At 29.7% G+C, this 12,830-nt stretch overlaps 8 protein-coding genes across 8 annotated transcripts; 7 read left to right on the plus strand and 1 right to left on the minus strand.

The window, feature by feature from the left end:
- Nucleotides 1-466: 466 nt before the first annotated feature.
- Nucleotides 467-4,730, minus strand: TVAGG3_0986680 (calcium-dependent cysteine-type endopeptidase protein; the record flags this gene model as incomplete). Its single annotated transcript, XM_001582537.2, has 1 exon — nucleotides 471-3,017. One exon carries the CDS (start codon nucleotides 3,015-3,017, stop codon nucleotides 471-473), a length of 2,547 nt encoding a protein of 848 aa, XP_001582587.1.
- Nucleotides 4,731-5,851: 1,121 nt separating this feature from the next.
- On the plus strand, nucleotides 5,852-6,247 carry TVAGG3_0986690 (uncharacterized protein; the record flags this gene model as incomplete). The annotated part of the gene is made up of 1 exon (XM_001582536.1): nucleotides 5,852-6,247. The coding sequence occupies one exon, from the start codon at nucleotides 5,852-5,854 to the stop codon at nucleotides 6,245-6,247; it is 396 nt and encodes a 131-aa protein (XP_001582586.1).
- A 34-nt stretch (nucleotides 6,248-6,281) lies between these two features.
- On the plus strand, nucleotides 6,282-6,911 carry TVAGG3_0986700 (uncharacterized protein; the record flags this gene model as incomplete). The annotated part of the gene is made up of 1 exon (XM_001582535.1): nucleotides 6,282-6,911. One exon carries the CDS (start codon nucleotides 6,282-6,284, stop codon nucleotides 6,909-6,911), a length of 630 nt encoding a protein of 209 aa, XP_001582585.1.
- A 238-nt stretch (nucleotides 6,912-7,149) lies between these two features.
- On the plus strand, nucleotides 7,150-8,418 carry TVAGG3_0986710 (uncharacterized protein; the record flags this gene model as incomplete). The annotated part of the gene is made up of 1 exon (XM_001582534.1): nucleotides 7,150-8,418. One exon carries the CDS (start codon nucleotides 7,150-7,152, stop codon nucleotides 8,416-8,418), a length of 1,269 nt encoding a protein of 422 aa, XP_001582584.1.
- Nucleotides 8,419-8,573: 155 nt separating this feature from the next.
- On the plus strand, nucleotides 8,574-9,491 carry TVAGG3_0986720 (uncharacterized protein; the record flags this gene model as incomplete). The annotated part of the gene is made up of 1 exon (XM_001582533.1): nucleotides 8,574-9,491. The coding sequence occupies one exon, from the start codon at nucleotides 8,574-8,576 to the stop codon at nucleotides 9,489-9,491; it is 918 nt and encodes a 305-aa protein (XP_001582583.1).
- Nucleotides 9,492-9,639: 148 nt separating this feature from the next.
- On the plus strand, nucleotides 9,640-10,836 carry TVAGG3_0986730 (spectrin binding; the record flags this gene model as incomplete). Its single annotated transcript, XM_001582532.1, has 1 exon — nucleotides 9,640-10,836. The coding sequence occupies one exon, from the start codon at nucleotides 9,640-9,642 to the stop codon at nucleotides 10,834-10,836; it is 1,197 nt and encodes a 398-aa protein (XP_001582582.1).
- Nucleotides 10,837-11,037: 201 nt separating this feature from the next.
- TVAGG3_0986740 (protein ubiquitination) lies at nucleotides 11,038-11,409 on the plus strand (the record flags this gene model as incomplete). The annotated part of the gene is made up of 1 exon (XM_001582531.1): nucleotides 11,038-11,409. One exon carries the CDS (start codon nucleotides 11,038-11,040, stop codon nucleotides 11,407-11,409), a length of 372 nt encoding a protein of 123 aa, XP_001582581.1.
- An 820-nt stretch (nucleotides 11,410-12,229) lies between these two features.
- Nucleotides 12,230-12,790, plus strand: TVAGG3_0986750 (uncharacterized protein; the record flags this gene model as incomplete). The annotated part of the gene is made up of 1 exon (XM_001582530.1): nucleotides 12,230-12,790. The coding sequence occupies one exon, from the start codon at nucleotides 12,230-12,232 to the stop codon at nucleotides 12,788-12,790; it is 561 nt and encodes a 186-aa protein (XP_001582580.1).
- Between the last annotated feature and the right edge of the window lie 40 nt (nucleotides 12,791-12,830).

Here is a 12,830-nt window from a genome sequence, read left to right on the forward strand (position 1 = left end):
GCGCATATTTTGCGCATTTGAAAAAAATTTGGAGTTGACTATTATAAATAATCAAAACCATTAATAATAGTCATTACTTTGTATAGCCACAATTGCATATGCAAAATATATTAAAGAAAAAATGCATATATCTTTTGACTACTTTACGCAGTTTGAATGTAAAATAATCGTTTTTGCGCATTTTTGCAATTGTAGGAAAACCCTTTTTTTTGAAAAATCTGCTCATCTCTTTCACATCATTTCATAAGTTATGAACATAATGGTATACTAAAAATCATATGATATGTCCTTCAATTCTGATTTTATAAGATATTGCCAGAAATAATGAATACCCCCTTGGCTTGACACTTGAAAATGATTGAGGCTTTCCTGCAATCACATTAAAATTTATTGAAAAAAATGTTTTATAAGTAAGATGTAAAAATAACAATATTTAGTTTTAATATAAAAAAATTAAAAAAAAAACAAAATTACTGATGTGGTTCGTGCGTGTGAATTTCAGCCGTTGTATTATGAATTGTTCCGGTCTCAAGAAGGGAAAACTCAAGTTGATTTTGAGACCAAATTCTGAATAAGCAGTGACTATCTACCATAAGGGACTTTCTTACAAGAGCAAGAGTCCATGGCATCTTCTTCTTCTTAATATCCCATTCTGCAAACGGAGTTGTGCCTGCACAGTATTCTTCCGCCTTAAATTCAAACGATCTGTAATCTCTTCCGACATAAATTCTGTCAATCGGTCTTCCATAGTTATAAACAAGATAAGCACTGACAGGGGATCCAGGGAATTGGTGTTGACAACCGATCAAAAGATGATTATCATTTTTAATGCATCTGATTGCGATGTTTGGAACTTCCAACAAAGATTCTTTCGATTCATCATAAGGATCAACTTCTTTCTCTTCTTGTGCACTGAAAGAGAACTTAAGTTCATACAAATACCAAGTTGGATAATCATTAATTGTATAAACAAATCTGAAATCAGAAAGGAAAGTATCAAGAGAAACTTTGAATTCCGTTTTTCCTTTGTATTTTTTCATTCCCTTTAAAACAAGAGATTCCGTTGAATCTGATTCATAAATACAATTTGTAATAGCATAATTAGATATTCCTTCAGCAGTTACTCTTGTTGCACAAGCAATTCCTCCGTTATTAATTGCATTGTAAATTTGGTTGAATAAAATTCCTGTTTCTGCAATTTCTCTAATTTCATCTGTTTGCATGTAATAGCATCTCAAAACTCCTTTCTCAAACAAAGGAATAATATCAGAAGGAAGCCCACAATTATCTAATTGAGCGTAACTTCCAAACATTTTTGCAATCGCTTTTTCAATAAGCGAAAACCAAAAAGTAGAAGATGCTCTTTTTGTTGGCTCTAATAATAATGAATCTCTTTCAACGTAAGGAACTGAAGAATCGATAATTACCTGTGCTTTTGTTCCTTTGTAGTTGAATTTTATCATATACAAACCTTTTTCTCTCAACAAAGGTGTTGAAAAGAATCTATCTAAATCCAAATCTGGTTTGTTTTGTACTGCAATTAAAACACTTGCAATCGCATCATCATTTATTGTTCCATTTCCTGATTTGATGTCTTCTTTAGTTCCTTTACTGAATTCTCCTGTATACAAATCTTCCGCTCTGTAGAACTTCACTTTAGCTAAAATGTCTGTATCGATTTGTGCTGGTTCTCCTCCAGGAGCGAAATATGAATCAACAAATCTCATTTTGTTGTTTTCTGCAGTTAAATTCTTATATGCATTTGCATAGTAAGAATTGACAGCCGTTGGAGTGAATTGCCTTAAGTATTTTAATACGTAACCATTGATCTTTTCACCTCTTTTAACAACATCCGAAATCAGTTGTCTAATTTGAGTTTCATCGGTTTCTGTCAAATCTTCAATGATTTCTACTGTTGCTGCAATCTGTTTTCTCATTTCTAATGGAGGAAGAATACGCTTTTTAACTGCATCATCCATGAATTTCCATTTGGAACCCAAAGAATCAATGTAGGATGAAATTTGTCTCATATTCTTTATCGTTATTATGTCAGAAATGATAATTAGCTGTGTTCTGAATGCAGAATAAAATAGAGACTTTTGGCGGTTTGCGTTTTCATCGTTTTCAATGAAAGTGATGAAATCATCATAATTATAAAACTTTGTTGAGTCACTGTTGTGATGATAATCTGTTTCTGCTGCTTGCATTGCATTAGCAATTGTTGAATCTATTGAATTTCTCGATTTGACATAAGAGAAAGAATCAATACTTTCATTATCAATTGTAATCATAAATCTGTAAGCAATGAAGAAAGGAACAATGAATGCGCAACATTCTAATACGAATCCCCAATATGGTTCTGTGAAATAAGTTATTAAAACTGTTCCAAAGATCAAAGGAACCCAAAACATGTATCCAAAGCACATTCCAAGCATAGGAATAGACTGTAGATGTCTGTTTTCGTAGTGGAAAACTGGGAAGAAGAAATTTGAAATTGCAATTTTTCTTCCTTTCTTTGAAGAATAAAGAGAAAGCAAGCAATAAAGAATACAACATATGTATATACTAAGAATGATACCTGCAATGAATGATGGAACACCTCCACTCCTAACAAAGTGAAAAACAGTAATTCCAGCGAATAAAACAACAGAAATAACAGATTGAATAATAGTAGATATTCCTCCGCCGTCGAAATATCTATAAACTACAAAAAGACAAAGAAGAATTCCACAAGGAGCATAAATAAAGTCCAATAGTGAATATCCTTCAGTAGATTCTAGGTAAAATGCAAAACCATATAGTACTGCGCATGAAAAGATAGTTACAATCAATGATTCAAAGTCAACTCTGTAATGAGATCTGATAATTTGGAAAAATACAACTGATAAGCCAAGTGCGAATATAACAATAGCATCAACAGCGCATACATTATATTTGTTGTCCTTCCAAATAGCAAATGATCCGATAACTGATGTAATTATGAAAATTACGGCGAAAACTCCCAAAATAATTCTCATTTTGTTAAAATCTTCACTGTAACTTTGTATATTCAAGCAGTATATACAGAATAACAAAGCAATACATGAACAAACAAATAAAGAATGAACTTTTGTTGTTCCACTGAAAGGTAAAGCGATTAGTAATATCAAGAACGCAAGATAAATCAATGCTGCAATTGTATAGATCCAATTATCACCAAATATTTCACAAGGTTTCAAGAAAATGTTCTTAATATATTCAAATTTGTAAGTCCTTGTAAATAGAATTGTTGCTGATATCAAAGCATATGCTATTGGTATATAGAACTGAATATCACATATCTTTTGTTTGAGAACGAAATAAAAAATAATAAAATTAATAAATGAAATAAAAAGTACTAAAATTGGATAAATACTACTGACATGAACAATATCTCCATATATATGATCTATTTTTGTGATTGCAAATGTAAATGAGAACAAAAATACTAAAATTAAAACAATTATGGCAAAATATCTTTGATTAAGGCTGTATTTTCCATCTGTGAACAATGCAGATGTTGCTTCAGTTTTGAATACAACAATTTCAACAATAATTGCAATCATTAAAATTAAAGTCAAAATTACTCCGAAAATTATATTAATAAGGCTCATTCCTGTCTCATTTTGACTTATTCTGTTTATTTCGAACTTGACCTTTTCTGGAATCAAATCTTCTTTTTCTAACAAAGGGAAATTGTAAAAAATTTTCTTAATTATGATGTAAAACAAATTTGATAAGAAATAGAGACCAATAATGATGAAAACTAAGCACTGATTGACTATCCAGCATCTATGAGCTAACGCTATTGTCATAAACTTCATTAAAATGAAGAGAACGGCCAAATGAACATAAGATTTCTTTGTAATCGAAACTGATTGAATAATAATGATGAAAACATCAAATACCATGAATAATACGTTGGTAGAAATGGTCGCGTATTTGTCTTTCTTTTGAAAATGAACTAAAAATAAAACATTTGAAATTACTGAAATTGCAATGCCAGAAATGATGGCAAGTGGGTAAAATAAGTATTTGTGTGTGTTGTTGTTCTTAATAAGATTCTCTGCTTGGTCATTTACGATATCATTTACAAAATTTTCTTTAATTTCTTTTGATTGTAGTATCGATGTGATAAGATTCTGATTAAACCGTTTTCTAATGATAGTAATAATGAAATAGTATACAAACAACGCTGGCCACGTAATATAACAACAAATTGTGTACCAACTTCGAAGAGGAACTATAACTGCATGGACAATCGTAAGGGAAAATAGAGCTAGAAAACATACGATGATTGTAATTTTGAGAAATATTGTCATATTATAGCCACTTCTGTTATAATTCATAATTGCGAAGAGTAAAACGAACAAAAATAGTGTTTCTATTAATATGTCAACTCCTATTATCTTGGGCTTGAGATTTACTGATATCATTATACCAACAATAATCGTTATTACAAAAGGAGCGCCGTATATTATCCACCAGAAGAGTTCAAATGAGATTGGCCCTTCTGAAAATGGATCTCGATTTAGAAAATATGATATTCTGTGTTTTGCATTCAGTGCTGGTCGCCAATTCAATAAAAATTCGAGAATTAGACAACTAACAATGAAAATTACTATAATTGCAATACCATACTCTTTCATGTACTTTAGAAGTCGCGTAGAATCAAGTGCTTCTGGTGAAACAAACGACATTTAAAGTACAAGAATTGTATTGAAGAATTTTTTTACTTGGTGACAATCCCCAAAAATTTCAAAAATAGTATTTTTACTTCGCATTTGATGCTATTTAAATTTATCAATGTTTCATAGAAATTTGGGGTCAGACAAAAAGTTTACAAAAACTCTATGCGTTTAGAAAAAAAAATCTTGGCAAGAATAATCAAGTGATTGAATAAATCAATGCAATATCGATATCTTTAAATCTAACTACTGCTTTATGGTCTGCTATGAGATTTGATAACAAATATTTGCAATATATTCTCCCTATTTTGAATTCTTTGACTATCAATCAAACGTATATTTTAACAAATATCTAAAATTTTGTTCATAACAGCTATGAATATGAAATTTTTGGTGAATGAGTGAAAGAATTCCCAATATTATTTAAAAAATCTCAAAATGAAATATATTTTTAATAACGAAATGATTTACTAAAAGATTTGAATGTGTTATGAGGTAGAATGTGTAATATATATCATGAAATGATATTTCATATCCTAATGTCAATCCAAAGATAATAATCAAATGATATATGATATAATTTAGCAATTGGTTCATATGTATTTAAGCTTGTATTGGGTAATCAGTAGATATTTTTATCACATAACAAGAATATAATAGCGCTTGGATAACTTATTATGGCATTTCACGCCAGAAGCGATTGATAATATCTAGTTTAACTATGTGTTATAGAATAAGTGATTCCAAGCTCTAGAATAAACGAATAAAGATTATGATCGAATAGGAATTAGTTATCAGAAAATTGCGATTTTCCCTGTATATTTACTCAACATTGAATGCTTAGCTTTTTCAAACAATTAATTCGAAATTTAGCACGTTACTTTCAAATCCAACATGTTGGAGAAATATTATTTTACGTGCATAAGTGCATCAAATTTAGAGATAAAACATTTAATTTTTGTGAATCGAATTTGAAATTTTTGAGACATTTACGCAAAATTTTCTATGTGAAATTTTGGGAAGAGAATTTTTCTGTGCAAGACATATTTCTCCTTATATCATGTAACATCAATTTATACGATTTCGATCGAAAATTTTGTGCCGATTAAACGTCTTCTCTCAAAACTATAATATTCTCCAAATCAATGTTTGAAATTCGTCAACCAAGTTTTAGTCCAAATCGTGATCGCTCACCAAGAAGGAAGAGTACATCCTATTTATACGAATATGATAATCGCCCTGAAATACAAGAAGTGATTATTTCCATCGTCAACGGAATGAGTATTGAATCTGTTGATCCAAAACTCTATTCATACCTTCATCAACCATTGACAGAGGCACTCAATGAGCTTAGGATCTCCAAAAACAGAGCAGCTATAAATAACGTTTCAAAATCATTAGATTTTATCAAAAAATTACTTGAATTACAGCAAAAACCTGACATATGTCAATTAAATCCAGGGACAATCATATATTCAAATGGCGCAATAGCAAAATTCATTGAAGCTTTAATGAAAGGAAAAGAATTACCAACCACCTAAACTTTATAACATACTAGAGCAGAACTTGAAGGAAATGCTCCTTCAAGAAAACTCAAATGTCGATACGAATCAAATTAATTTGGCTTTATATACTCTTACAAAAGATCCAAAGTATCATATTGTTAAACCAGTTGAAGAACCGGTAGTTAACAACGATCCGAATGCAAAAGACAGAATCGAGCAGATAAATCAGAAACTTAAATCACAATTATTGAAAAATGAAACAGATTTACACCTTGAGCTTGATACGCTTAAGGCAAATTATGATGCCCAGCCGAGACTTGTTGAGTCCAATAAAGAGAACCTTTATGCAAGTGAGCCGACATTCAGCTTGCAAGAAATTTCAGATTTAAGATCCAAAGAGCAGTATTATAGGTCATTACATAATCAAAAGAAGGCAGAAGCGGTACAAAAGAAAATTATGTCAATTATTGAATCACATAAGTGTGAAACAAGAAAGAAAATCGAAAATGAAATTAATGCTCAGAGAAGAACTATCCAAGAAAACTACGAATCAAAATGTAAGATCAAAATCAATCATTATAAGTGCATGGCGCGAAAAATGAAACAAGCTGCTCAAAAAGATATTGATAAGGTTAGTAGAGTATACTTGGTCAAATCAGCTCCTACTCTTCCACTTCTTAATACCAGAAGAAAAGCTTAATTAGTAAAAATTGTTTGTATGTTTATGTTTTCATTTAAAAATTTGATTATTTTTTAATTTTCTCCAATTACATATGTGAAAAGGTTAGATATATTATATCCAAATATTAGAATGAAGCGGATTCTCTAAAATTTTATGATTCAAATCCAAAAAATTAGAAGTATTGCACAATAATAACATGAATAGGAAAAGCAAACGTATAATATGCTGATGATGCTAAACTTATTCATTAGATTTCATGAGCGAATGCGCGAGTTTCATAAGGGAATGTTGGAACTCACGAATTGATATGGATGCATTCGTAACTGAAATAAAGACAGGAAAATATGGAGATGTAAGCCAAATATTCCAATATATTGCCGAAATTATTTCAAATTCAGATTTCACGGCCGACTATCTAATCAACTGTGCAACAACAATTATTATAACTTATCAAGACAAAGTGCTTTCTTCTATTGAAACAACAAATAATTCATTAGTAGATGGATGTTACTATATATTTTCCCAAAAATCACAGCAAATCATTTCTCAACTGACTCTTGGCACAAAAGAATCCGCAATTTGTGCATTAAAAATGCTTGAAATTTGCTTATCTACAAAAAATTTTGATCTACTTCATTCTACAATTCATTCTTTAGTTTTAAATCCACTATTTTCGGTTTTAATTGCTTCCTCGAGATTATATTCATTTCCGGATTTCATAAAAGTCAAAAATATTGTTACGATATTTTTGAAAAACCAGAATATTGAGAAATCTGTTGGTACTACATATCTCAAAATGGCTTTATTTGCAGAAAAAATAACAAAAACCAAACAAATTTACGAAATGCTTAATGCCACATCTATAATTATTTCATCTTTAAATTTTTGGGTCCCAGAATACAAATTACTTAGTTTATTCAGAACATACAATGTACGACAGATATATTTAGCAGCTGTACAAGTATTCTTTGACTCTCCAAACCTTTCTTGTGCTTATTTAATTACGAACAACATTTTCAGGTCATTACCACGTATTGGCCACAAACATGCGTGTATAAATGAAATAGAACCTCATACATTCAATGGAAAAGCAGTTTCTGAGATATTAAGTTCTTTTTCGCAAGAATTATTGAAAAAGAGTAATTCCCCTTTAACAAGTGAAGAATTGATAAATTACATATGTTCTTTCCCAAGTAATTACTCTGATGAAGACCTTCCGAATTTAGTTCTACAATATCCTGCTCTTTCTTCGATACTAGTTCCAAGATTTATAGAAATTTCGAAAGATCCAACAAAAATAAGTTCTTGCATGGAAATTTTGAAGAAAGTTTCATCAAATCCGAGATTGGAAGATTTCAGATGTCTCATTGTAAAACAATGGCTTCTTGAAGATATGTTAGATTGTCTACAAATGTTGATGAATCATGTTGTTTCTGTTTCTGATTTTAATTTAGTTTGGACAATTTTTTGTATTTGTTTTTGTTTTCTTGGCGTTCTAATTCTATTTCTCTTCAAAAAGCTTTGAGGAAATATGCTGAGAATCAACCATCTGATATCGCTTGCATACTCGAGATGATGGTTGGACTCAAAACATCATCAGAGATTTATGTTGACTATATAACGATTTCTCAAGTAAGTCAACAATTTATGATTCGTGAAAAATGTATCATGTTTTTCAAAATGTTGTTGAGTTTGCCTGATGATCAACTCGATCAAGCAATCGAAATGGCAAAAAGTGAGTATTATTTGTGGCCATTGTTGTTTATTTGGGCGATTTCGACACAAAGAAGAATCGCTTTTAATTTGATGAAACAAAAGTTTCCTGATAATGAAATATCAAATCATCTTTTCAAAGTTATGATATATACATTGACTAAAGGAACGAGACATCAAACGATTGCATATTTGGATTTGGATAATGTCATCGGATCTGAAAATAATTTGTCCGAAATCAAATTTAACATCGCGAAAGAAATCATATATTTGGTGATGAACCAAGTTGTCGATCAAAAGGCTATTTATTATATAATAATTACATGGAGAGCATGGATGTTGAAATTTGGATTGATTCCTCTGACAAATATAATTTTGGACATTTTGAATTACGAAACACAGAGTATTTCTGATAAAAACAAAGTTAAATTCATGTATTCATCTGTTGCATATCTGTTGGTATCAACAACAGAGAAAAATGATGCACAACTGCATGAGCTGATTAAAGAAATCTCTGTCATGATTAGTAATAATGACATTGAGAAGATTCCTGGTGCTTTCGGATTGGCACACTTTGTAATTGTATTGATTCTTAGTATCGATGAAGACTGGGAAGACTCATTCAACAAAATAATGGATAACTGTCGAATGATTCTATCAGAAAAGTGGGACAGTATTAGTCCTCCGATGGTTTTCGCAAGAACAATTGTCAAACCCTCAATTTATATTCCAATCGTTCAACCTTTGTTGCCTGCTGACTTATTTTCTGTTTTAATACAAAAGAATGAGTGGATATCTGCAATAGACTACTTTATTGCAATGGGAATATCTAACAAGAGCAGCTCTGAAGAATCTCCTGACTTGATTTACTCTGAAAACTTATAGAAATTTTATTTTGTTCTTTCTTATTTTGTTTTGTAAATTATTCACATTATTACATGTTTTATAATGATTTTAATAATAATTGCATATTTTCCATATATTTCATTCTAATAAAATATTGACACTTTTTATAAATCAAAAGTGACAATAAATGAATGATGAAATTGATCAGAGACTTCATGTTTATGATAGCTTTGTGAAGAAATATCAAGATGCTATTGATATTTTCGACAAGTTGTTCATTATAAAAGAAGAAAATATCTCAGAAATTGAAAAGTTAATCAAAGATGTTGAACAAATATTATTCAAGAAGTACAAGTTCACAGTCAAAGATGTTATTAATGCAATTGACACTGCATTCTTTATAAGGAAAAAGTATTTAAAACTATATTGGACAATTTTGAATTTAGTCATTGACAAATTTCATACAGATAATATATCAGACTATATTTATGAATTAGTTTCAGACGAATTTAAAGAATTATATCGAACAAAATTCGAATTTTTAGAATATAAATCATATGATCAAATTTTTCATGATAATTTACCAAAAAGTAATATAGATTTATCAATTCTGAATGATGATTTAGAAAGTTTGAGATCATTTATTCCTCCATCAGATAATGAAGAATTAATGAAAACACATCTATTAGAAGATTGCTGTTTTTATGGTTCAGTTAACTGTTTTTATTTCATATTGCAAAACACTAATGCATTAATCAATCGAAGATGTCTTGAAAAATCATTTATTGGAGGAAACAATGATATCATCAACGAGTGTTTGAAATATGAGAAACCTACCGAAATTTGCATGGCCAACGCAATTGGAAGCCATATCATCGAAAATGTTTTGTTTTTAGAGAATAAATATGGATTAAAAGTTGATTCCGACACTGCGTCATCTAACTATAACTTGCATGCTTTTATTATTGCAATTGATAGAAACATAGGTACATCCAAATGCATTTCAAGCTGTTTGGCGAGTGGAATTCCAAGTTTAAGTGAATTTCTAATTGAATTCAATGCAGATGTGAACGCAAAAAATGAAAATGAAACTATTCCTCTTTATTCATCAATTGATCGAAACGATGAAGAAACAACAAATTTACTTATTGAATATGGTGCATATTTAAATATTCCAGATGAATACAATAATTTACCTTTATTTCATGCAGTTTATGAAAATAAGATTCAATCTGTTAAAGCTCTTCTTGATAATGGAATTGATATTAATATGCGAAATCGACATGGTAAAAGTCCTATTCATTGTGCCGCATGTTTTAATCTTACTGAAATGATTTTATTTTTATTAGAAAATGGATCAGAAATCAATTCAATAGATGATTGAAACAAAACTCCTCTTCATTATTCTATTGAATCTGATAAATATGAATCTGCAAAATTACTTTTAGAAAAAGGATGTAATGTCAATTGTTTAGATAAACAAAGCCAAACTCCTTTACATCTTTGTGTTATCAAAGAAAACTATGAGATGTGTAAATTATTAATCAAATATGGATCAAATCTTGAAATCAAAAATAATAATCAAATGACACCATTCTTAGAATCAGTTTGTCATAATAATAATAAAATTTTTCATTTTCTCATTGATCAAGGATCTAATATTAATGCGCAAACCGATGATGGACAATCTTCGATAATTCTTGCTTCATTAGGGAATTTCACAAATTATATTGAAATTCTTCATGAACATGGATTGGATCTTAATCATCAAGATAAATATGGAAATACTGCTCTTCATTATGCATCCGAATACAATTATAAGCAAACAGTAATCTTATTATTGAAACTTGGAGCTAAATATGACATTATTAATAATAACGGCATGACAGCAATTCAAGTTGCCGATTTTCATAATCATTTCAAAATCAAGAAAATCATATCAAAATTTATTGAATAAGAAAAACTTTTTCTTAAAAAGCACACTATTCTAGAGATTTTGAACTCCATCACTTATTAACTCATCAAATAACTGCACCCTATTTAAACAGATGTATTATATTGTTGCCATTATTGCTGAATGTCCACTGTACAGATGAATTAATAATTTATATTTCCACAATGCCAACATACAAAAATTCCATAATATTATTTGAGTCGATACTAAATTATATTCTAGTGGGAATTTGAATATGGAACGCCATAAACCATTTTATATAAATGTGAAGTAATGTCGATTTAAATGGGGAAAGAAATTGAATAACGGATATAGTTGACAAAAAATGAAAGTAGAAAAAGTGACAATTTAATGGAAAGTTTCAAGATGAGTTTTGAAGTTTTAGAAGTTAGTATCACAATATGAAAGTATATGGCAAGAAATATTTCCCGATTCACATTATAATACATTATATTCAGAACATCACGACTACGTTGGTGTCAGTGACAAATTAAACTACTTTGTAGTTTCATCTAATTTCAAAAATTTTACCATCAATGGGGCTGTTCGCTTTACTTCAGCCACAGATTCCACTAAATGCTTAGTTGAAACTTCACAATTCGAAAATTGTAGTTCCGGATCCCAAAGTGGAGGATCCCTATTTTATGGCTATAACGGCCAATTTGCTCAGAAACAAAATTCATTTATTAAATCAAAAAATACAGGAAGTGATACTTCTTTTTTTGTACAAATTTCAGGCTTAGAAAATTATAAAAATGAATTTAACGAATCTACTATTTTTGATTGCGGTTCATTAGACAATGGATGTTACTATCTGATGCGCATGAAAGGTGGCAAGCAAATTATTAATTTATGCAATATCACATCAAACAGAGTTGATCATGATATTGCAGGCTACTGCATGGATTATGTAATATCAGATTCCTTTGTTCAATTCACTACAATAAGATCAAATAATCAAACAAAAAGTGATAGTTTTGCCCTAAATTTACACTCATCGTCAAAACTTATATCAGTATTATCATGCAATTATATTGAAAATATCGATTCCAGCGGTGTTGGAAAATTAATATGGTCAAATACAAAGCTTTATATGTTTGGATGCTGCATTGTGAAAAATGTAGTTAAGTATGTCATTTGTAATCAAGGAAATTCATTTGTTGTTAATAATACATATACAGAAATCTCTGAAACAACATCAAATTCCGTCGTATTTACAAACATTATTTCGAATACAGAATGCAAACATTTTATAGTTAAATTCATCAATCAAGATGTCAAAGAAGTTAGTGAAGATGATGATCCATTATTTATCAAAGAAATTCAAAAGAATGTTCGATATCTTAATAAACGACCGAAAATCATATATTTTGTTCTCCCATAATTTCACTTTTTTTTCTTTGAAAAAACTCAAAATCAAAATT

This window comes from Trichomonas vaginalis, chromosome I (genome assembly GCF_026262505.1).
Source record: "Trichomonas vaginalis G3 chromosome I, whole genome shotgun sequence".
NCBI lineage: Eukaryota > Parabasalia > Trichomonadida > Trichomonadidae > Trichomonas > Trichomonas vaginalis.